The sequence below is a fragment of the Prionailurus bengalensis genome, chromosome B4 (assembly GCF_016509475.1).
Source record: "Prionailurus bengalensis isolate Pbe53 chromosome B4, Fcat_Pben_1.1_paternal_pri, whole genome shotgun sequence".
Lineage (NCBI taxonomy): Eukaryota > Metazoa > Chordata > Mammalia > Carnivora > Felidae > Prionailurus > Prionailurus bengalensis.
The window spans coordinates 2,159,026-2,185,374 of record NC_057358.1 but is presented as its reverse complement, the minus strand read 5'-3'; the positions used below and the strand labels follow the sequence as shown (position 1 = coordinate 2,185,374).

General features: G+C 45.9%; 1 protein-coding gene across 1 annotated transcript; it reads left to right on the top strand.

Annotated features, from left to right (window-relative positions):
* Window positions 1-540: 540 nt before the first annotated feature.
* LOC122473085 lies at window positions 541-25,507 on the top strand. The gene is given in 11 exon segments (XM_043563193.1): window positions 541-847; window positions 1,853-2,001; window positions 20,598-20,729; window positions 20,936-21,211; window positions 21,716-22,313; window positions 22,316-22,545; window positions 22,547-22,691; window positions 22,694-23,095; window positions 23,098-24,115; window positions 24,207-25,084; window positions 25,087-25,507. Coding segments are annotated over 11 exon segments (4,365 nt in total). The 3' UTR covers window positions 25,317-25,507.
* The last annotated feature ends 842 nt before the right edge of the window (window positions 25,508-26,349 follow it).

Genomic DNA, 26,349 nt, shown 5'->3' with positions numbered 1-26,349 from the left:
CACTGGACTTCCCTGTCTGGGGTCATGGCTGCTCTGGGAGCAGCAGGAGCTCCTACAGACAGAATTACTCAGTGGGACTCCCACTCCACACCATCCAACGGCTTCACAGCTCAGAATGAGGTAAATATTCCCACCGTCTGCATCATCAGGATGCAGACCCCCCCCCCCCACACCACCTGTGGTTTCTTCAGCCCTTTGCCATTCATTTGCTTGAACTTGACCTGGGTCCCATTTCGTTACCTCAGGGATGGGCTCACTCCTCCCCCTGAGGTGAGTGCCTCCCTCTCGGGTTCCCACACCTGTGCTCTAGGCACCACACTGAACAAGCTGCCGACTTCTCCGAGGTGGCCACCTCACTCCTGTCATCCGCTACAGACCGTGTTTGGTTTTCCTCTGCCACACTGACTGCTTCCCCGACCTAGCGCAGGCAGACCAGTCTGTCGATCATTCACCCCAATAATGAAAACTACATCCCTATAAGCGCAGACACATTCTTCTCTTTACTGCCTTCTCAGCACCTACAACCAGGTCTGGCAAACGATGTTATTTGTCAAAGATTATGAAGAAATGCCTGTTCCACAGATTCAGGACAGGGAATTTTTTACAAAGTATGGAACACGCTTACTGGCCAACAGAATGGAAAGTAGCCTGAATTATATCAATAGGTGGAAAACGTATGCTGCATTACAAAGAGTCATCTTCAAACTATCCAGGAAGGGCAGACTGGCCTCGAGGTTGCTCAGGGACTCCGAACAGCCAGCAGGATTAGGCTCCACTCACACTCTCAACAACATGTACCTTGCAGCCTCGCTGAGGCCCGTCAGCTCTCCGAAGGAACTAAAAGGTGGTGTGTTAATGCTGTGACAGTGGCGTTCTGGGTGCCATCAGAGCAGAATTACAGGAGTTGAAGGCTGATTCTGTTCATGGCAGCAGAGGGAATCCTCAGTAAAGGGGGGGGGGGCTATGCATCTTCCTGCCAGGGTTTTTGGTGAGGGGCACCGGCCTCAGTGCCAGCTCACAGGAGGGGGGCCCCTCAGGTCAGCAGGGTGGGTGGGCTGGCCTCTGGCAAGGACAGGTTAGGGGTCCGCTCCTGGAACCACATGTGGCTCCATCACGGACCCGAAAGAAATGAATGAGCAGACGTGGAACGGCTGGGAAAGTGGGTGATGGGCTTGAGAGGTTGTTTTGGTGCAGGCGTTCGTAACGGACCACAGGTGGTGGCCTACACGGACCGGTTCTCACGACTCTGCCCTGGGCTCACAGGGCCTGCAGATGGCACCTGCTCCCTGTGTCCTCACCTGTGTGCTCTTCTGAGAAGAGGCTCTCGGTCCTCTTCCTCCTCTTTGGAGGGCACGATCTACAGGATGTTTCCCCCATGACCTTTGACCTGTGTCACCTCCTCACAGGCCCAGTGTCCAAACACAGCCACCCAGGGGAGGGCCTTCTGCACAGGAACATGGGGGCACACTCGGTCTATAGAGAGGCATGTGGTCCCAACAGCGTGGAGAATGGCCTCTAGAGAAAGATACAGGTGAAGGGAGAGCCCTGGCCGGAGTCTGTAGGAAGGAGTGACTGACTTGGGTTTCTGAGGTCCCGTCCCCTTCAGATGCTGCACTGTGGGTTTGTGTCACTCAGCAACACCAACTGTGCTGACTTGTGGCCTTTTTCTTTTTTCACGAAAGAGATTACCAAGGTTTTACATAGCCTTTCATTGTGACCAACGGGCTGGAAAAAACTTTCCATGCCCACCCGTCTTCCTTCCCCATCTCGTAAGTTTTATGACCTCCTGATCACCTTCTAGGCATTCTGTGTCTGTCTTGTCTTCAGTCCCTGTTCACACCCTCTCCCCCAGATACACCTCTCCCACCTCATCGGGGGTCCTTTGTCAAACCAGGCACACAACGAAGATGGGACTTTGTAGAAATGGACTGGCCCGGGAGAGCAGACACCTCGCTTCTGAGAATCGCAGACGGTGGACGCAAAGCTTTGGTTACTCGTCATGTAAAGACCAAACCCAAAACCCACATTCATTACAGTTGCTGATTTTCACAGCCAATTTACTCACATTCATTCTTTTGACTTCCTCCTATGTAGAATTCAAATAAACTCCAAACTTACTAAGAGCAGTTTAACTTTTATATAGGACCATACAGCCCATCCTATCAGAACAGTGATCACTTGAGCATCAATGGCTTTTGGTAAGCCAATGCAAGTGACCAGTAAAAGTTATAGGTTTCTTCTTATATATATAAAAATTTTTGCCCCTCATGTAAATGCTTCACCTATTTTGGGAAAGATAATGTTGATACTATCAAATGCACACTGTGCTCCCAACCTGCCCCTTATAAAATGAAGGACGCAAAATTTAAGGAAGATGGAAGCTAAAGGCCTTATAATCTGGGAAAAAAACAAAAGTTGAATGTAAACCTTATATTGGTAAAGTTTTAAGTGTGCAGAATAGTACATAAAGCATTCAAATATTTTTTAAACCCTAGAGAAAAATAGTACATATATAACAAAATCTGCCAAATCTCAGGGCTTTATTTAAAAGGAAAAATTATACGATATAGTAAAAAAAATCACAATGGATCTTCTGGTGGGGGGACTCAGTGGGAGCTGTATGGGGAGGTGGGGATCCCAGATGATGTTACACACATGTGTCCATTAGTCAAACATGTACCGTTAAGACTTGGGCATTCTGATGTATGTACATTTCATGTCAAAGGTTACAAAATACAACCCTCATCATCGTCTTCATCAAGTGAGGGGTGGGCAGCAGACAGAGCCATTAGAAGCTCGCAGAATGTGAGGGATCGTGGAGACTGAGTGATGCATATTTTCTGCCTGCATTTGTTTAAAATTTCCCATAATAAAAATGTTTTGAACTGTCAAAGCTCTGGTAGGAGGAGGATTTTCAAGGTTTTGCAATAATTGAAGAGGTCATAAAAATGTGCATTACAAAAATATAGGTGGATGTGATAAATAAGTGAACAGGGAGAGAAAATCTGGGAAATAGGTTTAGAGCAACACACAGTAAAGTACGTATTTTCACTGTGTGACAAGTTCCTGTGAATTAAAACACACACCGAACCCTCACTCAGAAGGAGTAGCAAAAAATTAACGTACTTCACACGATAGAAACATACTGGTGAACAAACATCGATAGACCCCTGCAAATAAGCAAATGCCCGTAAATTAAAATTTTCCACCTATTTTGTGAAATTTGTTAAAAAGCTTAATACTTGGTGCTGGTAATGATGGAATAAAATGAGCATAATTTTGAGATGAAGATTCACAGAAAGTTTTGGAAGGAAGATGGGGATTTTGTTTTGTAAATATCAAAAGTCCTAAATACATGAAACATTTTTACCCAATAATTCGAATGCTGTGAAATTAGTCTTAGAAAATAAAGCTTTTAGCCTAATTGTGGTTCCATCAACACGTTAAGATATTTAACTACAATTTGGTGTTAAACTCTGGTGCAGACACACTGACAGAACGTGACGTAACCATCAAAAAGACTTTAATAAAATCCACTCACGACGTGAAGCATACTTAATCCCCAACAGTCTCAAAAGCTGAAGAAATGGGACTCCACTCACAAGAAAGGAACAGAGTAGGAGACGGAGGGAGCAAATGACGAGATGGGCTCAGTGGCCAGGGAGTCCCCAACAGAGGGCATCCGAGGAGAGAAACAAGACACCAGTGGGACCACACTCTGGAGTCTTGAAAATCTCCATAACAGGAGCACCTTTGATCAAGACACCGTACTGATCTGGCATATCCTTGACATGTCGGAAGCCTGAAAAGCAAGAACGGTTCTAGGAAAGAATTCTCCAAGACCTGCTACTTCTAATTTCCATTCACTTGGGGCACCAGCTCACCAGCTCTGTTTACTGATACCCAAAACGTCCTTTAACTGGGGACTTCATGAAAAACCCCAAGAAGTGTTAAAAATGACTGGCCCCGAACTTTAAATACCTATGAGGCTGCAGTGAAGATTACTTTACTAACAATTAAAATCCTTGAAATCTACAACAGCAGTAGCAGCCATCAAGTTTTTTGTTGTTGTTTTGTTTTGTTTTTTGTTTTTTTTTAAGATTTTAAGGTAATCTCTACATCTGACATGGGGCTCGAGCCCACAATCCTTAGATTGAGCTGCACTTTCCACTTACTGAGCCAGCCAGACGCCCCTATCAATATTCGGTCCTTTCTGATGCGGGTCTTAGTTACTAATATTATAGATAAAAGAGATAATAAATAGAATAATATGGCAGATGTACAGGCAAATGAACTATAGAATGATAATCTTTAATCTGGAATATTTCCTACACCTGTGTTTTTCACAACACTGACATTTTTAGGTGTAACAGGCACCCGATGGAATGCACAGATTTTAAGCATACAATTCAAATGAGCGTTGAAACATCATACACCCTGGTTACGGCCACCCTAAGATGCCAAGATGCCCAGCACACACCTCTTCCCACCCTCCCCAGGAAACGGCTGGTTTCTACCACGTTTCTTCCAGCTGTTCTTCAGCCTCATATAACTGGGACCCCACGTGTGCTCTTCTGTATCTGACTTCACTCAGCAAAACATTTAGAAATCCATCTATGTCATTGCATGTGTCATAGTGCCTTCCTTGTTCCTGCTGGGGAAGTGTTTCTCTGTACGAATAAACTGCTTCACTTATCCATGCAACTGCTCAGTGGACATCTGGGCTGTTCTCTACTCTTAATTATAAACAATAAATGCTATTTCTGTTTATCGCATGGGCATGCACGTGCACTTGTGTCTCCACTTTTCTGAGATAGGTATCCAGGGATTGAAAGCATCATGACGTACAGATGTGTTAAGCTTTACAAGAAACTGTGTTCCCAAGCAGTGTGCTCTCCTCCCGTCTGATGGAGGGCGTGGGGGTGGCCCTAGAAGGGCACAGAGAAGTGGGCTCCCCGTGTTCTTCTCTGCGTGGCCCCCTCCTGTTTGGATTCTAGGCTCCAGGAACACAGTGGTGGAGCCACGTCACTTGTAGGACTCTTCACGATTAAACCTAAACCTGTAACGTCGTCTCATTGTGCTCTGCTCTGGCATTTCCTGCCAGATGGCAAAAGTTCTCCCCCCATGTCTCTAGTTAATTATGTCAACGGAGAAGAAATGTAAACAAGAAATCGGTTAACTACGGCTGCAATTCAGAGTACTTTAAAAAATTATTTGCATTAGGTTTTTAGTGACCATACACATTTATACAGAACACTTCTTCTAACCGATATACAGGCGTACCCTGCTTTGGGTGGTACATGTCACATCGGATGCGGATTTTCTTCGGTAACACTCTGCCCTGTGACAACTATGGGGACAAGAGAGGATTGGTATTTGCATACATTTAAAATTACACATATAGGGGCGCCTGGGTGGCGCAGTCGGTTAAGCGTCCGACTTCAGCCAGGTCACGATCTCGCGGTCCGTGAGTTCGAGCCCCGCGTCGGGCTCTGGGCTGATGGCTCAGAGCCTGGAGCCTGTTTCCGATTCTGTGTCTCCTTCTCTCTCTGCCCCTCCCCCGTCCATGCTCTGTCTGTCCCAAAAAATAAACGTTGAAAAAAAAATTAAACTTTTAAAAAAATAAAATTACACCTATACAACATTCATCACATGTATACCTCAATCCATCAGGACCCCCACATGGACCTTCAGGAAAAAATGATTTCACCTGACTACTCATGTACTTGGGCACACATAATCTAGGGTTTGCCTCAACTGTGCTAATCCATCCATACGCTCATCTCTAGAAGTTCCAGATAAATTCCCAGAAGGCAGAGATTGAGTCAATATCCCTAGTAGGCTACTAGCTGCCTTGAACAAATCATCACCGTATCTCTCTTGTACACTTGGATTCAATTTCCAAGAGCCTTCAGTTTAGTTATATGCTGTCCAGTTAAGGGTTACACAGAACTGCACACGTCTTATTCAAGGTATTTTTTTAAGTTGCTAATAACTACTTGGAGACAACAAATCCCGTCAGATAATTAGAGCATCTGTTTCTCATTGTTAGTGCCTGTTCTTTGTCTGATCTCATTAGAGTTAAGATGTTCTGTTTCTTGGTGTGCAACTAATCTTTCACTTGCACCCTGGACATCTCAGGCATTGTGCTCAGAGACCCTGGGTCCTATTTAAATCTTCTCTCTTCTCAGGCCATTCATCCTATTTAAGTATGGAAGACACGTACCTGGCTGTTTTGGGGACTATGGCTGAAAGGTCGACTCGCAAGGCTGTTCTACCATACTGGTGCTTGTCCCTGTTCTTAGGCGCCAAACCTTTGGCAGTGTTGGTTCAACTCCAGGGTGGCCTCAGACTTCATACGCTGTCTTCAAGGACCCTGTATTGTCCTAATATTCCTCCCATTTGGCGGGGGGGGGGGGGGGGGGGGGGGGGGGAGCAGCTCTACTCCCCACTGCCAAGCACGCATGGGCACAGGGCTTGACTCCGCTCCCTGTGAGATAGGAGCCCACTGGGGAAGGGTGTGAGTGGGGCATTTCCCGGTGCTCAGTTGGGGGAGGCTGGGCACCACTGAAGACCCATCCTGGGGTCTTAGCCGGTCCTTTGGCTAGACAACGTGGGTGTTCCTTGGGTCTTTTTTTTCACCTCTACCCACTGGGTTTCAGGGTCAAGGTACGTAAGAGGCAGTGCTTCCCATGGTCAGAGGATCTAAAAAATAAAAATCCCTGTGTCTTTCTCACATCCCAATGCCCTTGGTCTAATTTTTACCCCACCTGTAGGAATTTTGTGACATTTGGTTTTTATGTTATTCAGAGTTTTTAGCTGTTTGGAAAAGGAGTGGAATGCATTTACTCCATCTTGCCTAGAACCGGAAATTGTTTTTTTATGTACAAACGAATCAAGACAAAAAGTATCGGGAACCCTAAAAGGGAAGGACGAGAGGTACTTAGAGTGCTTTTGGGCTTAAGGCTTTTATTCCAGCTTCTGCCTCTCTCATTGCAGAGAGGGGGCTTCAGGAAAGCCAGATGCTTAGGGTAAACGTTCTGGACTGTTGTCTCCGTGTGACGCTAAGGCAGCTCAGGGACTAGAAACAGAGAAAAGTGCCAAGAGCAGAGACCAGAGCAGACCTTTGAGCTCCAAAGTGACGTTGCATCTTTAGGAGCAGGAAAGGCAAGGAGTCCAGAACGCGGAGAACTCAGCTTGTGGGCTTGGGCGTTTCAATGTGGCTTCCAAGTCCTTTGTGTTTCCTCTGGCTCTTCAGCCACAGGACGCCAGCAGTCACAGTTCAGAGGAAGACACCCCTCAAACACAGAGCAGCACAGACGTGAAGAGGGCCCACGGACACGAACCAGCAGAGGGCTGCACCTCCTTCCCCAAGACAGGCCAGGCTCTTATTCTCCACCCCTTCTAGCAGTGGGATGATCGTTTTAGAGAATCCTCGTGGCTCCTCCCTCTTCCTTGCATTACCAAGATTCCGGAACAATTTCTTCCACGGAGCTCAGTTTGAGGTGATTGGTTCAGATTGTATTTTCCTGAAAAGGTCTTTATTTGGTCTTAATTTTTTAAAGTCTGTTTTCACAGAGTACAGTATTCTAGTCCTGTAGTTTCTTATTTCCAGTTTAAGAAGTCCATTCCATCGTCTTCAGTCTGCCCTCATTGCTGCATCAGTCCCTTTAAAGGGAACCACTGGGGACTTTTTCCCTCTCCATCTTTGTCTTCTGGAATGTAACCAGGGTCTCTCAAGACACAATTTGGCTGAATCTATGATTTCTTAAATCTGTGAATTTTTCAGATTTGGAAAAATTTTGAACTTTTCTCCAAATATTGCTACTGTCCTTCTGTCTCTATTATGCTGGGAATCAGGCCATACATTTTCACACCTATACTCCCCTTGTGACCTCTGTTTCGGAGTCCCATCTTTTCTTTGTATGGTTATTGCATAAATTTGCTCCTGACCTGTAATTCAGTTTATGAATGCCCCTCCCTACAGTTTGAGGTGTTTACTAACTTATAATCCAGTTGAGGTGTTATTAATTACAGATCTATAAGTTCCTTCTGGTTCCATCATCTAGATTCCAATTCTTGGGTAAAATTTTCCACCTTGCCATCTAATTCCCTAACCATATTCATTGGAGTTAAGAATTTGAGACCTAGGAATAATGTATCCTTTGCCTGGAGCCTTCCCCTAGATGTCAGGTCACCACCACTGAGGGCTACACAAGAGAATAGAGCCCGTTGGTGGTCTTCCAGTCACAGGCATTGCAGCTCACTGGGATGCACTTAGAGATGGAATGTCTTGTGTCTGCCCATTTTCAGAGTCATGGGCTACTCTTGAAGCAGAGCCCTGAAGAATCTCTGTGGGAGCGCGTGGTTCTACTTTGCTGGGCTTGGGGTTTAGCTTCCTAGCTACTGTTTTCATTTCTTGGTCATTCACTCCTTAGCAGCTTAGAATATGGTGATTTCAGAAAGGAAATTCCATACAGAATGCCAGGCCTTGTATTTTGTAATCTTCTGGTCTCCAGGGTCTTGCCCTCTTAAGTCCTACTTGCCTTGACAGCTTTCTAATGCTCTCAAGGAGTTGGGGACTTTGTGCAATTTATCCAGTTACTTTGCTTATTCTTGAGGAGAAAGTAGGTCTGATAGAAGCTGTGACACAGGTGGAAGCAGGAACAAAGTATTTCTGAGAGTGTACACATGCAAGTGTGCAGGGGAGGGACAGGGAGACTGAGAGAATCCCAAGCAGGCTACACACTGTCATCACAGAGCCCAACATGGGGCTTGATCCCACGAACTAGGAGACCATAACCTGAGCAAAAACCAAGAGTCGGATGCTTAACCAACTGAGTCACCCAGGCACCCCTGCTTTGTCTTAAATATTGATTTCAATGAAGTCAGGAGTCAACTCTTGTTTATAATTAGGTCACCAGCTACTGTCTTTGATTCTACACATGGCCAAGGTCCCATGTGCTTGAACTTGCTTAATGTATACCTTTTAACAGAGAAGACTTTATTTTACTGCATTTCAATTTACACGTTACACATTTATGTATTCAATATATTCATTTATATTTTATATGTAGATAAGATTTAAACACTGTTTTTAATTTTACATTTACTTTTGAGAGGGAGCGAGAGCACGAGCAGGGGAGGGGCAGAGAGGGGGAGACAGAATCCGAAGCAGGCTACAGAATCTGAAGTAGGCTCCACACTCTGAGCTGTCAGCACAGAGCCCGACGCGGGGCTCGATCCCACAAACTGCAAGATCGTGACCTGAGCCGAAGTAACCAACTGAGCCACCCAGGAGCCCCCTTAAACATTACTTTTAAATCTACGATGGAAAAAATTTATTTTCCACTCATACTCCACCCCCCACCCACCATTATTTTCCTTTTGCAGAAAGGACCTTAGTTTTGGGGTAGTTTCTATTGTTTTGTGTCCCCATGTTCCTAAGCAAACTACACCTGCTACTTGGGCAAAAGTAATGAGTTTACTAGAGACAGGGTTATAAATGCAGATAAGAAGTCAGTATATATAGGTTTGTATATCGGTATCCAAGACACCTTCCAGCTGTCACATCCAACGGGAAAGTTTAGTCCTTCCCTGAGTTGAGTTAGATTAATATAAAGAAACCCATCGTGTTTGCAACATTACAGTGATCATGCCAAAGCAAGGTTGATCTCAGCATAAGACTTCCAGCATCTGGAAACAGATCTTTTCAAAGTGGCTGCAGTCCATGGCAGCATCACAGACAACCCCCTCCAACCTTCCGTCCTCTGCTATTGTAATCCTCAACCCCCAAAACACCCTGGGTTCTTTCTGAAGCCCTATTGTCCCAATCATTCTTTCCCACCTCCTATAAGCCAGGACTGGATATGCACGGAGGCTAGACCATGATGTGACCACCTTACTGCTGGGCCATTATGCCTCTACTCTTTTGCAGAAGTCCCAAAAGCAAACAAGACAGCTTCTGTTCCATGCATCTATCATTCTTTTGGACACTGACCCTGACTCAGGAAAGGTTTCACCTGTAGACCCAAGTGTGGTCCTCTCTATCCCAATTAGTCTGGGAGGTTTTTTTCCATTTGTTTAAATACAATGTAAACTCTAGAAAGCAGGCGCTTATTTTTGCCACTGTACCCCAACACTCAATGTAATGTCTATCACAGGACTAAATATTCCTCTGTGAGAGGGTATAAATTAGTATAAACAATCCACTCAGCAGCACCAACCTATGGCTCGCCAGTCCATACAGCTAGCCGTACACCTGTCCCTTCTTTTCTGTTTCCTCTTGGATTTCTGCAGGTTTTCTCTGGATCCCTTCCAGGACTATCGCTTCCCTTCTCTTCCTCTTTGCATTGAAGCACACTGAAGTTCTTTGGTCTTAAAAATCAAAACCAAATAAAACCACCAACGCTTAGAGTCCACATGGCACACTGGCCGCTCACGTCTGTAAGAGATGCCTGCATATCCTAAAATCCTCCACACCCTTCTTCCCTACCGTGCTCCACCCAAACTGATAGACACACCAAAGAGTGTAAAATATTGTGAATTCGTGCGGGCGAGGTCCTGCAGAGTGTGTGTAGGAGTGGACCCTGGGAGCGTGCGAGCTGAGGACAGAGTTTAGATCAGGCTGAAATCACTTGCAGAGGAGGGAGTCACTGGTACCCATCGCTGAGCTAGCCTGAGGTGCTCAAATGTGCTCTCAAGTACACAAAGTGACCCGAAGACTTTGACAGCATTCGTTTATCATTTGTGATCAGTAATCCCTTGTTCCCCCAGAGGGTCTAGGATTTACTTCTTTTATGAAAACCTTGATACGCATTTTCTGAAGGGAGTTGCATGATCCTTGAAAAATACTTGAGTTGCTATTGGGCCAAGGCAGAAAACACAGTTGAGAAGAGAGGGTATCAAAGTCATGGGTTGTATTCAATTGTCAGAAGGCAGGTCAGCATGTTCACAACAATGGGACAGGATGGACATAGCGACTCCCTCCGTGTGTGATGCCTACTATGCTCTCAGTTAATCTTAGAGTTTGTAGACCTGATTAAATATCCCCACCTGATAGATGTTGAATTAGGTATTTGTTCTTCTATGGAAGAATCGGTTTTCAAACTAGCAGTATTTTTCTAAATCTAAGAGGGTTGATCAATTCAGTTGAATTATTAGAAGGGGTGAGACGAAGGTTCCGGTTTCTGGAATAAATGTGGCCCATGTACCGCTACTTGGGTTATGCTGCATTTAGCCTTCCCACCGGCTCTGAAGAGGATGTCTATCCCTAAACAAGGAAATGGAGACTCAGCACATGCACATCTTATCTAAGTGTGCGCAGTTAATGTGGGACATGCCAAAGCCCGGCTAGAGCCCGTGTCCGGGACCCCCGAAACCATCATCCTCTCAACAGAGTGATGCTTCTGCCATTAGACTTTGCCTGGAGGAAATTGTTGGCTAACACTGCAATGCAACATCGAAGTGCATTACCTCATAATCGAGCAGGTCCTTGATTTTTGTGTGTGCATGTGTGCAATGCAAGTACTCTCTTGTTAAAAGACAAACATCAGGGGCCCCTGGGTGGCTCAGTCAGTTAAGCATCTGACTTCAGCTCAGGTCACGACCTCATGGTTTGTGAGTTCCAACTCTGTGCTGACAGCTCAGAGCCTGCTTCAGATTCTGCGTCTCCCTCTCTGCCCCTTCCCCAACTCATACTCTGTCTCTACCTCAGACATAAACAAAAAAATAAAAACAAACATCTTTAATGGGGAAACATGGAGTTTTCCCCCTAAAAAGGCAAGGACATTCACTTTTACTCAACATAGTACTAGAAATCCTAGCCGCAGCAACCAGACAAGAAAGAGACAAGAAAGAAAAGGCATCAAAGTTGGCAAGGAAGAAGTGAAACTTTTGCTATTTGCAGATGACGTGATACTACGTGCGGAAAACCCAAAGACTCCACCAAAACGCTGCTGGAACTGATAAATTAAGTCACAGGATACTAAATCAACATACAGAAACATTTTGCATTTATATATGCCAATAATGAAGAAGAGAAATTAAGAAAACATTCCCATTTACAATTGCACCAAAATAAAATACTTAGGAATGAACTGAACCAAAGAAGTGAAAGACCTGTACTCTGAAAATTATGAAACACTGACAAAAGAAATAGAAGAGGACACAAATGGAAAGATACTCTATACTCATGGATTAGAAGAATATTAAAATGTCTACCATTTAGGGGCACCTGGGTGGCTCAGCTGAGCATCCGACTTCAGCTCAGGTCACTATCTCACAGCTCATAAGTTCAAGCCCCGCATCGGGCTCTGTGCTGGCAGCTCAGAGCCTGGAGCCTGCTTCGGATTCTGTGTCTCCCGCTCTCTCTACCCCTAACCCACTCGCATTCTGTCTCTGTCTCAAAAATAAACATTAAAAAAATGTCTACCATTTAGTAGACCACTTGGTCTACTACCAAAGCACTCTATACATTTAATTCAATCCCTATCAAAACACCACCAGCACATTCACAGAGTTAAAACAATCCTACAATTTAAATGGAACCAAAAAAGACCTGGAATAGCCAAAGTAATCTTGAAAAAGAAGAGCAAAACTGGAAGCATCACAATTCTGGACTTCAAGTTATATTACAAAGTGGTAGTAATCAAAACAGTATGGTACTGGCACAAAAAAATGGCACCTAGATTATTAGGACAGAATACAAAAACCAGAGATGACCCACATATGGTTAATTTTCCACACAGAAGGAAAGAATACCCAATGGGAAAAAGACAGTTTCTTCAACATAGGGTGCTGAGAAAACTGGACCACTTCATTGTATCTTACACAAAAATAAAGTCAAAATGGATTAAAGGCCTAAATGTGACATCTGAAACCATAAACATCCTAGAATATAGGCAGTAACTTCTTTGATATCAGCTGCAGCAACAGTTTTCTAGATATGTCTGAGGCACAGGAAATAAAAGCAAAAATAAACTACTGGGACTTGGTCAAAATAAAAAGCTTCTACATAGTGAAGGAAAGAATCAACAAAGCTAACAGCCAACTGATGGAAGGGTAGAAGATAGTTGCAAATGACATCCCCGATAAATGGGTAGTAGACAGCATAAAGAACTTAGAAAATTCAACACCCCAAAACTAATAATCCAGGTAAAAAAAAAAAAAAAAAGAGGCCAAAGACACGGACATTTCTCCAAAGACGACATGCAAATGGCCGACACATGAAAAGATGCTCAATGTTACTCATCAAGGAAATGAAAATTAAAACCACAATGAAACAGCACCTCACACGTGTCAGAATGGCTAAAATCAAGACAAACAACAGGTGTTGGCAAGGAAGTGGAAAGGAAGGAACCCCCTGCACTATCGGTGAGAATGTTAATTGGTGCAGCCACTGTGGAAAAAATACTCAGCTTCCTCAGAAAGTTAAAAATGTAACTACCCGATGACCCAGCAATTGCACTCCTGGGTATTTACCCAAAGAATACGAAAATATGGATTTGAAAGACAGATGTACCCTGATGTTTAGAGCAGCAGCATTGACCATAGCCAGGATATGGAAACAGCCCACGTGTCCACCATTTGGTGAATGTATAAAGCAAAGGAGATATACATACGCCACAGACTACTATTCAGTCATAAAAAAAGAAAGTTTGGGGCACCTGGGTGGCTCAGTCGGCTCAGGTCATGATCTCGTGGTTTGTGAGTTTGAACCCCGCGTCGGGCTCTGTGCTGACAGCTCAGAGCCTGGAGCCTGCTTCAGATTCTGTGTCTCCCTCTGTCTCCGTCCCTTCCCTGCTTGTGCTGTGTCTCAAAAATAAACGTTAAAAAAGTTAAAGGAATGAGATCTTGCCATTTACAACCACACAGAGCTAGAGACTATAATGCGGACAAAATGAGTCAGAGAAAGACAAATACCATATGATTTCACTCCTAAGTGGAATTTAAGAAACAAGTGGGGGGGAGGGAGGGAAAGAGAGGTAAAGCAAAAAAAAAAAAAAAGACTCCCTCTATAAAGAGAACAAATTGATGGTCACCAGAGGGGAGGCAGGGGGATGGGGAAAATAGGCGATGAGGATTAAGGAGGGCATTTGTCATGAAGAATACTGGCTGCCGCGTGGAAGTGTTGAATCACCACATTGTACACCTGAAATAGAACACTGTGTATTAACTGGAATTAAAATAACGCTATTCAGTGATGCGGTTGAAACTCAAGCACACACAACAGAAAGGCGAATAGCTACAAACGCCTTTGGAGTGGATGGTTTTTGCCTCCAGCAACATGCCGGCTAGGATGCGGAAAATCCTGAGTCGCACAACAGCAGGGGGAGAAACGGGAAGACAGAGGAGCCTGCTAATACGCACACCCCACGTGGAGAATCCTTTTCTATTTTGGGTTCAAAGTTTCTCCACACCCTCATGGTCTCACACGCTCGTGCACACCAAAAAACAATCTGATCTTGCGTTGCCCATGGAGAAGACCTGTGCCCAGCTCTCTGACAGCTTCTCAGCCACGGTCAGGCTTTGGTGTTTTCTGGAATTCCCCAGACAGGGAGCGAACCATACCACATAGACGGCCGTACGAGCTGCCCAGAACATCTTCACGTGGATGGGGATGCCTGTGCACCATTCAGCCTCCTGAATGATCACGTCTCCCCATCTCTGCTCACCTCTCCCCCGCAAAGGACAGGCTATCAAATGCACAACACTTCCATTGCAAAGGGGAAAATGGACTGCTTTTTCTCTCCAGGGTTTGAGGAAGCCTTCCTGTCAGCCTGAGCGGACTCGGCATGGTTGCCTGGATACTCACTCTCCTTCACTCTTACTCTGATTAAATAGCAATTTAGATTTTTTTTTTAAACCGATCTGTCCTCTAGAAATATGATCAGCCCTCCCTTACACTGATTTGTGAAGTGGTGGGTTGAGCATCGCTATTCAGGGATGGTTTTTCAATAGGGTAAAGAAATGGACTCCCCAGTTCCTTTATCCCCATGGAATGTATACAAACTAAACGCAGTGAAGCTTCTAAGGGTAAGTGGGTCCAGCAGATTTTGGGATTTCTAGGGAGTAAGGAGGGTGCAGGTGTGAGCTAAGACATTTTGTTTCACAACTTGAAAAAAAGCATTGTGAATAAATGTCCATTGGAATAGTTCTATGGGTGGGGGAAGGATAGAATCCCTCAAAACCAACATTTTTAGAGGGCTTTCAAAACACTGGTCTCTGATATTGTTATCAACAGACAAGGAAGTCAAAGCCCCAATGTCCAGATTCAGAGGAAATTCAGGATATAAAAATTCATACCTGCGATCAACACATTTACACAATCCAGTTTGAGGTAAAATCTGCATGTGATAGAATATACACATTTAAGGTGCACAATAAACCGTGATAGGATATCGCCTGTGAAACCATTACCATGGGCCAGAGAACCCACACTCAGCGTCCTGTGTTCCTGTGAGACATATCCCTCCCACCCTGCTCAGGACCCTCATCCTCAAGCATGAAGAGTCACTCTTTCTTCAGACTTCAGATCACTTGGACAATCATTCATGCTGTTGAGTGAAATAACAGTGCACCCCATTCCAAGGATACAGATCGTGTTCATTCCCTTCAACTGCAGAGACCTTTGAGTTCAGTGTTCAGCTCTTACAAATGAGGCATTTATAGGTCTCCATGCTCATTTTAAGGACATATGGCTACGTCCATGGGAAGTGTAGGCTTAAATTTTAAAGAAGTCGCTAAATCCTTTCTCACAAAGTGGTTGTACGATATATTCCCACCAACACAGAATGCCAGTAGCTACATATCCACGCTAACATCTCTTCTGGTCTTTTCTAAACTTTTAGTCATTCTAGAAGCCATGTGCATCACAGCTCTGGTCTGCAGTTCCTGAATAATACATTTGAGTTTTTTTTTTTTTTAATGAATTTGACATCTTTGATGAAATTTGTTGAACTCTTTTACATGTTTACTAACTGCACTACTTTGACACTGGAGAGTTCTGTATATATTCACACATCTGGAAACAAGTCCTCTATCAGATAAAGAGGGCTTGTTCTTTGCAAAAATATCTTCAGGTCTAACGTTTTCACTCCCCTAACAGTTTCTTTCAAAGAATAGTTCTTAGTTTTGGTGTCTAATTTACAGAGGTTTTTAAAATATTACAGACCATGCTGTTGGTACATTAAACTCTCTAAACCAAGATGTAAAGGATTTTTCCATTAGCTTCTAGAATTGTATAGCTTTTGGTTTTAAAATGAGATCTTTCTGGGGTACCTGGGTGGCTCAGTCGGTTAAACATCTGACTTCAGCTCAGGTCATGATCTCACGGGTTTGTGAGCTTGAGCCCCGTGTCGGGCTCGCTGATGCCAGTGTAGAGCTGATCCTCTGGCTCTTTGGATCCTCTGTCCCCTTCTCTCTGCCCCTCCCCTGCTTACGCTCTCAAAACATAAATGTTAAGAATAAAATGAGATCTTTTCAATTCTTAAGTTTTTATTCCTACCTTTTTTGACTCATGTCTGTTCTAGTTTTTCTTTTTTTGGTATGTCTAGTTATCCCGGCTGGCTGTCAGACCTTGTGGGTATTTCTCGAGTGCTGAATTAACAGTTTTCTTATAATTATATTTTGTTCTAGGATACAGTTACATCGCTTGGAAGCAGTTGGATTGTTCTGGCTCTTGCTTTAAGGATTTTTGGACAAGCCCAGAGCATGGGACATTAGTCTAGGTAGATCACCCACCCCCAGGACAGAACACCCTCCCACATTCCTCCACACAGCACCCCGAGTTATGAGGGTATCTGTCTGTGCCGTGGCAGCAGCTACACCTTCTGAACTGGAGTGCACCCTGAGCATGGTTCTTTGATCTTCCCAGAAGGTCCTTTCCAGGTCTTAGTACTTCCCTCCAACACGTGTGGTCATTTACACTTTCCAGAGCACTTCTTGGGCATTTTCAGCACCTATCGAGAATTCACGGTCCTGCAAACTGGAGCTGTTCTCACTGTGCTGGAATCTCAACTTCCTCTCCTCACCACAGGGAACCTGCTTGGTCTTGGCTTCAGTTCCCACTCCCTGGACCCCAGCCAGAAAATTCTCTGAAGGCCATAATCTCAGAAAATCATGGGCTCCTTTGTTTATAGTCGCTTAGGAAGGAATCCAGGTTTTTTTTTTTTTTTTCTTTCTGGTTTTATATATTCATCATTGTGGGCAGGATCATCAACCTAGTCCCGGTTATTCGTCTTGGCCAGAAGTATAGGTCATCTTTTTTTTTCTAAGAGGAGATTGCTATAATCTAAGAGTAATTATTAAATACCTCTCCACGTTATAATCAGCTAAAACCACCATAAATGTTGCTCTCTGCAAATCACTGTGCTTTTATGCCAAATCACTTTGTGGGTTACCTCATGTTGAATGTTATGAGCTCCAAAGTAGGTCAGTTCTGACATGCTAATAATTTGTCTTGGGAATAAACACACAAAATCCGAGGGAACAGTTAGCAAGAGGCAGTATGTGCTGAAGCAAGGGTGTTGGGAGAAAGCCAAAGGAGGGACAGAGCCAGCGGACAGGGGCAGGAAGAACAAACAAGAGGGAGGAGGAGACAAAAGTAATCTTTCCACTCTGGGGCTCTTAACACACGATGCAAACCATGGAATGCCTGAATGATTAGTCATTGTGCATTCCTGATGCTACGCGTGTACTTAGCCATTTCTATTCAATGTAGTACTTGTCCATTTCAATAATTGACAAACAACATGGTAAGAGAAAATAGAAAAGGCACCTTTAGGGGGAAATGTCTGGATTTTAGACAATCCCCCGTGGAAAGCTTTGAAAAAAAAATCATTTTGATAATAGTTTCCTAGCCCGTATGCCAAGTAAGAAAAGTGGATGGACACTTTTCATTTAACTGCTTTAAATATAATTTATACTCTGTCCTATCCCATATTGTTTTATGAAGTCAGCACTCACCAGATGGCATTTGAGAACTAGTCCAGTATCACAGTTTATCTGTAAACTAAATATTCTCATAGAAGTTCTAGGCAGTATCCCGTCTCCTATTAAATTGAGTATTCTTCTCAGAGTTCCCATATGAATTCGATGTAACAGTTCTCCATTAGAAGGGCTTTAAGACATTGGGGTCAAGTGAACAACATTCTATTAAGGTGAAGGATCATTGTCAATAAATAATTTTGAAGTGAGTTGGATTTAGTTAAGCAACCATGAACTGGACAGCTGCATTTTATAATTGACAGTAGAGAAACCAGAATAGTAAAGATAATCAGAGATTAAAGGTAGGTACTTCTCTTCTCGGCCTCTATGTACCTGAATTAAGACATCAGTTCCTGCTCCTAAAGAAGTTTAGGGATCAAAATTGAGAGACGTGTCTGCAATTTTGCAAAATTTCAACAAGGTCCCTCAGTTCTGCTTTTTGAAAAGCTCAATTTCTATTCCAAGACATGTAATTCATCATCAAAATTACATCATTAAATAAAGACATGATGGCTACGTCAAGCACTGGTCGACTTTAGAAGTTTCAGGATATTAGGGACAGGACAGAGAGGCCCATGAAACATTGGAATGGACCCTGAAGTGCAGGGACCTTAATATCATCTAGTGTTAGGAACTAGTTTTATTTGTTGCTAGGGAGGAATTACATTCAGCCCAAACTCCATTTAGGGAAAAAGAAAAGGCTTTTTCAAGGTCACAGGGTACAGAAGCAGTGGCCATCCCAAAGTCAGATTTTTTTTTTTAAATGAAGCAGAATGTTCCAGCATGGCGATAGGTGACCCCTGTGTTTAACCACAACCCTTCAGCTCTTGGAAAGAACTTTAATCATGAATACAGAAGCTTGCTGGGGCAATCTGGACTAGATGAGGCATACAGTGGCATGCACACAGAAAGCATTAATGCAACAGCCAAAAGGAGAATTAGAGAAAAAAGGCAAGATGAAACTAAAAGAACATCACCTAAATCAGGCCTCTACCATACTTTGCACTGCAATAACAAAACATAATTCTAACCATTCCGACCGCCTCCAGTAGCGGCCCAAGCCCAACCCATTCTTCTCATGGACCTGTATTCATTTCTACAGACAACGTATAATACCACCCTGATCTGGAAATCAGCGCAGTGTGGCCCGGGAAGGCAATCAGAAAACGCCATGGAATGTTGGTTTGCCCAAACTGACAAGATCTAAGCATGTTATGAACCACACACCTAAGGACCAGGATGAGAGACTAAGAGGAAAATTACCAGGTGTACTCACAACTGCAAAGATTCCTCCCCCGCCATTCCTGAAACCAGCCAGGGCGTGCCCGGTTGTAGTCTGACCTAAAGGTGGGAACCAATCAAGTTCTGCTGAGTGGTTTGAAATAAAGGCAGGAACCAAACAAGTTCTGCCGAGCGTTCAAATTTAAATGTCAACCAATAACAGCTCTGTAACCTCAAAAAAAAATTCCCTAACTTGTTTGTGCCTGTCTATAAAAGAAGCTGTAAGATCCTTGCTTGGGGCCTCTTAGCATCACCGGCTACGAGTATGCGGAGGACCGGGTTCGAACCTGCAATAAACGACCCTTGCTGCTTGGCTTTGGCTCTGGTGGTTTGTTTTTTTTTTTTTTTTTGGGGGGGGGGTCTCTCGAATCGGGGCATATCTGGGGGCTCGTCCGGGATCCCCCCAAACCCACCATACCCCAAGTCAACGGGTCGTCCCTGAGACCGATCAGTGAGCCGGCTCTGTCCGTTTCTGTATGTCTGTTCGTTTCTGGCTCTGTACGTTTCTGTTTGTTCATTTCTGGCTCTCCCACGCAGGATCTGTATCGGTGACTGACACGGCCCTGGCAGACGCGCTACAGGGCAGTCGGTCGGGTCCAGAAGGAGACGTCCACTGGCACCCGTCTGGGGCACCTTTTTGGGCCCATTGGAATTTTTCTGTTCGGGTGGCAGACACCCGAAACGCGCTAGCGATCTAAGTGTTGTGTTCTCTATTCTGTAACTTTTAAGTGTTAAACTCCTTCTCTTTCACAGGTGACCTGGCCTGGCCCAGCCCGAAATCCTCATAAGTTTACTGTTTCTGTTTTTAATCCTTTCCTCCACCTCCAGGATACAGATGGGCCAATCTCAAAGCACTCCTCTTTCTCTCCTCGTTGCTAACTTCAGGGATGTTAGAACCAGAGGACAGAATTTGAGTTTAGACATCCGGTGGGGAAAATTAACCCTCTGCCGCTCTGAATGGCCAACCTTCGGCGTTGGATGGCCAACCAAAGGAACTTTCTGCCTCCCTATGATTGCTAAGGTGAAATCAAAGATTTTTCTACTGGGTCGCGAGGGACACCCGGATCAGATTCCCTACATTCTTGTATGGCGGGGTTTAGTGGAAAATCCACCCCCTTGGTTGGCCCCCTTCCTATCCTCGGGAATGTGTAAGGTCCTTGCCATGCAGCCTGCAGGTCCCCCAAAATCAAGGACCCCAGCCGCGCCCTTGTATCCCATATTGCCCGATAGTCAGGACCTACTATCCCTAGACCCTCCACCCTATCATCCCCCTCCCCTCGCACCCCAGGCCCTGCCCGCAGCAGCCGCCCCACCAGTCGCCCCCCTAGGGGAACCGGGAGGACGGGAAGCAGCAGCTACACCAGAACCAGGAGGACGGGAGGCAGCAGCCGCGCCGGGCCCCGTTGAAAATGAAACCAACCGCGAGGGGCCAGCCGGCTGAATCCGCGGGCGCACCCAGCGTGAGCCAAACCCCCGCCTCCCTGACTCCACTGTGGCCCTACCCCTGCGGGAAATAGGACCCCCCGATGAAACAGGCAACCCCCGACTCCAGTATTGGCCTTTTTCCACCAGTGACCTTTACAACTGGAAAACGCAGAACGCTCGATTCTCTGATAACCCTAAAGATCTAATAGCTCTTTTAGACAGTGTCATGTTCACCCACTAGCGCACCTGGGACGACTGTCAGCAGCTCCTCCGCATCCTGTTCACCACAGAGGAGCGAGAGAGGATCCAATTAGAAGCAAGAAAGCTGGTTCCCGGAGACGACGGTCAGCCGACATCTAACCCTGACCTCATTAATGCGGCTTTCCCCCTAACCAGACCTCCACAGGACGAATGGGACTACAACACGGCAGAAGGTAGGGGAAGGCTACTCATTTATCGCCAGACTCTGATGGCGGGTCTCCGGGCTGCAGCTCGCAAGCCCACCAATTTGGCTAAGGTATATTCGGTCGTACAGGGAAAGGCAAGAGAGTCCAGCTGCTTACTTAGAGAGATTAATGGAAGCCTTTAGGCAGTTTACCCCCATGGATCCAGAAGTCCCTGAGAACCAGGCTGCTGTCGTTATGTCCTTTGTAAATCAAGCAGCTCCTGACATTAAAAAAAAACTCCAAAGGCTAGCGGATTTAGAAGGTAAACAGATCCAGGATCTGCTCCGTATAGCACAACGGGTCTACAACAACAGGGATGCCCCAGAAGAGAGACAGATCAGAGCCACAGAGAAAATGACTAAAGTCCTGGCCGCTATATTCCAGAAAGAACAGCCACCCCCAGAAGGCATTCAAACAACACGCCCTCCCAGGTGGCACTTAAAGATCAATGCACCTATTGTAAAGAAAAAGGCCATTGGATAAGAGAATGCCCCAAGAAGAAACAACCCCGCCCCAGCCAAGGGCAATGGCAGCCTAAAATAGCCTCCAAACTGTTTACCCAAGATACAGAATAGGGAGGACGGGGTTCGGATCCCCTCCCCGAACCTAGGGTAACATTGCAAGTGGAGGGGACCCCGGTCCAGTTCCTAGTTGATACCGGGGCACAGCACTCAGTTCTGGTCAAGCCCCATGGAAAAGTATCTGAAAAATCATCCTGGGTACAAGGGGCCACGGGAATAAAGTACCACCCCTGGACAACTCAGAGGACTGTGGACTTAGGAACTGGGAAGGGAACCCACTCCTTCCTGGTCATTCCCGACAGCCCCTGCCCCCTGTTGGGGAGGGATTTGCTTACCAAAACGGGGGCCCAAATTCATTTCCAACCGGGGGGACCCACAGTGACTGACTTCCACAACCAACCCATATCTGTACTCACTGTGAAACTAGAAGATGAATATAGGCTCCATCAGGAACCCACTCCTCGGGATCAGGGCATCGAGCCCTGGCTTCAACGCTTCCCAGACGCGTGGGCAGAAACAGGTGGTATGGGGTTAGCAAAACATCGCCCAGCCCTATTTATAGAGGTCAAGCCCGGGACGGACCCCGTCCGCGTGCGCCAATACCCTATGCCCACGGAAGCCAAAAATGGCATCACACCGCACATCCGCCACCTCCTGACTTCGGGGTCCTATGCACCTGCCACTCAGCATGGAATACCCCCCTGCTGCCCATGCGCAAACCCAACAGCAGGGAATACAGACCAGTGCAGGACCTGAGAGAAGTCAATAAGCGGGTGATGGACATACATCCAACCGTTCCTAACCCCTATACTCTCCTGAGCGCCCTCAGCCCAGAAAAACAATGGTATACTGTTCTGGATCTAAAAGATGCTTTTTTCAGCCTACCACCAGGCGCCTAAAAGTCAAGAGCTATTTGCATGCAAGTGGACAGATCCAGACAGGGGCATAAATGGCCAGCTCACTTGGACCAGACTGCCACAAGGATTCAAGAACTCTCCGACCCTGTTCGATGAGGCTCTACACGAATATTTGAGTACAGACAACAACACCCTAATATAACTCTCCTACAGTATGTTGATGATCTCTTAATAGCTGCCGAGACACCCGAAATCTGCATCCAGGGAACCGAAGGTCTCTTGCAAACTCTGGGAACCTTAGGCTACCGTGCCTCAGCAAAGAAGGCTCAGATCTGCAAGTCAGAGGTAACTTACCTGGGTTACTTACTGAGAGAGGGGCAACGCTGGCTAACGGATGCCCGGAAGGAGACTGTCCTTCGTATTCCCAGACCGCAGACACCACGACAGGTGAGGGAATTCCTAGGGTCAGCTTGGTTCTGCAGACTATGGATACCAGGGTTTGCTGAATTAGCAAAACCTTTATACCAGGCAACAAAAGATCAACAGCCTTCTGGTTGGACGGAAGAAGCCGAACAGGCCTCCAACGAATTAAAACTGCTCTGCTATCAGCACCTGCCCTGGGACTCCCCGATGTCTCCAAACCCTTCCACCTATATGCAAATGAAAACCAAGGCATAGCTAAGGCAGTGGTAACCCAGCATTTAGGCCCTTGGCGCCGGCCAGTAGCCTATCTGTCTAAAAAGCTAGATCCAGTGGCCGCCGGATGGCCACCCTGTCTCCGGATGATTGCAGCCACTGCCCTAATGGTAAAGGACACTGATAAGCTGACCATGGGCCAAGAGCTACGAGTCCCCACCCCGCATGCCATCGAGGGCATCCTCAAGCAGCCGCCTGACCGATGGCTGAGCAATGCCCGACTCACTCATTACCAGGGACTGCTGTTGAACCCCCTCAGGGTCATCTTCACCCCCCCACCAATGGCCCTGAACCCAGCATCACTGCTGCCAGACCCAGACACGGGAACCCTACTTCATGACTGCGCCGACATACTGGCTCAAGTTTATGGGGTCCGGGAGGACTTGCAGGATCAGCCATTATCGGACGCAGACGCCATCTGGTTTACCGACGGAAGCAGCTTCGTTCACCAAGGACAAAGGTATGCAGGGGCAGCTGTGACTTCAGAGACCGAGGTGGTGTGGGCAGAAGCTCTATCCCCCGGAACCCCGGCCCAGAAGGCTGAGCTAACAGCCTTAATGCAGGCCCTAAAGTTAGGAAGAGACCGCAAGCTAACCGTGCACACTGATAGCCGATATGCCTTCGCCACTGCTCATGTACATGGGGCGATATACAGAGAACGGGGGCTCCTCACAGCTGAAGGGAAAGACATCAGAAACAAAGAAGAGATTCTAGCCCTGCTAGCAGCCTTATGGGAACCCAAAAAGCTAGCGATTGTGCATTGCCCAGGACACCAGAAGACAACCGACCCAGTTTCCCGGGGCAACAATTTGGCCGATCAGACTGCAAAAAACAGCTCGGCCCCCAGCACAATTGCCGACCCTACAGCTGCCAGACCCCGGACCCTGGGAATTTCCCCCCAGCCCTGAGTATTCAGAAAGCGACATTCAATGGATGAGTAAACTTCCTATGACCCGAATCAAAGATGGCTGGTGGAGAGACTCTAAAAGCAGCATTATACTCTCAGATAAACTAGGATGGCAAGTTCTAGAGCGGATCCATCGCAGCACCCACTTAGGTTCCCGGCGAATGTTGGACTTACTGAGACAGACTGGACTAAAAATCAGAAATGTCTCTGATAAGATCGATCAAGTAGTCACCAAATGTACAGTGTGCCAACTCAACAATGCGAGCAGCAATCCTCAGACAACAGGGGTAAGACAAAGAGGGAGCAGACCGGGGACCTATTGGGAAGTAGATTTCACTGAGGTAAAACCAGGAAAATACGGATATAAGTATTTGCTAGTTTTTGTAGATACCTTTTCAGGATGGACTGAAGCCTTTCCAACAAAGAATGAGACGGCACAGATTGTAGCCAAAAAGATCCTGGAAGAAATCCTGCCCAGGTATGGTTTTCCAGTAATGATAGGGTCAGACAATGGACCTGCATTAGTCTCTAAGGTAAGTCAGGGACTGGCTTCCATACTTGGGGCTGATTGGAAATTACATTGTGCATACCGACCCCAAAGCTCAGGACAGGTAGAGAGAATGAACAGAACATTAAAGGAGACCCTAACCAAATTGACCATGGAGATTGGCACTAATTGGGTGGTCCTTCTCCCCTACACTCTATTCAGGGTGCATAATTCCCCATACAAACTGGGACTCACACCCTATGAAATAATACATGGTAGACCACCCCCCATCATCCCTAACCTAAAAGATAACCTTGTCAAAGCTGAGAACGATAATAGTCTTGAATTCTTGTTCTCTCTACAAGCCCTGCAGAGGGTCCATGAAGACGTATGGCCCAAATTAAAGGAACTCTATGAGACTGGACCTCCGCCTATTCCACATCAATTCCGGCCAGGGGATTGGGTCCTCGTCAAACGTATCGGCAGGGAACTCTGGAGCCCAGGTGGAAAGGACCCTTCCAGGTCATCCTGACAACACCTACTGCCATCAAGGTAGACGGAATCGCCACCTGGATCCATTTCGCCCACGCCAAACCAGTGGACCCATTCTCAGACCTCATCAGACCTTCAAAGACAACCTGGACTGTTGACCGGACTAAGGACAATCCCTTAAAATTGACCCTACGCCGCCAACAGACTGAGCCGTAACTATGGTATTTGCCCTTCTCTTGGTTGTTCTGCAAATTCTGTCTGTAAATCCAAACCCCCACAACCCCTATAATTTGACATGGGAAATTACTAATTTAGAGACTCATGAAGTCTACAACAGAACCCTAGGAACTGCCCCATTAAATACCTGGTGTCCAGATTTATATTTTAATTTAGAAAAAATTAGTCCATTAAAAGAAATGGAAGGAGGTAAATGGAGGCAACTGCAAAGGAGGGTATCAATAAGTAGAAATGGATTTTATGGAAGTGGGAAGTAAAACCCCAATTTACTGAAATGGCCTATGTCCAACCGTGTACCCACACCAGGTATGATGAGAACTGTAACCTTATTCGTGTAAGATTTACAGAGGAGGGGAAAAAGGACAGGCAGTGGGTCTCGGGACTCACTTGGGGACTCTACTTATATCAACATCCCCTCTTTGGGACTGCCATTCAAATAAAATTAAAAGTCTCCCCTCTTGTACAACCAGTGGGGCCAAATCAGGTATTAGGAAAAAAAAGAAAAAAGAGAGATGAGCCTATCCCCAGGCAGATCCCCACTACTCCCTCCAGCAGGACCCCCGTCCTTATCCCAGGAGTAAAAGCACAAGATGTCCAAAGAAATCAGAACCCAGAAGGTATAGACTCCCTATGGAAATTGCTAACAGCAGCGTATGAGGCCTTAAACCGATCAGACCCTGAGGCAACAAGGGCCTGCTGGCTATGTTATAAAACCCCCCTTCTACGAAGCCATAGGTCTGGCTGCCCCTTTTTCACAGTCAGGAGAAGAGTCGCCAGCAGCTTGCAAGTGGAATCGAAAGGGCCCCCGCCTCACACTGCAAGCGGTCACTGGCAATGGGACTTGTATAGGAAAGGTCCCTTCTAGCCATATCCAGCTCTGTGCCCTAATTACTCTGTGGGTGAATCTAAATGGACAATTCCAGCTCCTGACAGTTGGTGGATTTGTTCTAAGACAGGGCTCACCCCATGTGTTAGCAGGGATGTTTTTAATTTGTCACCCGAATATTGTATC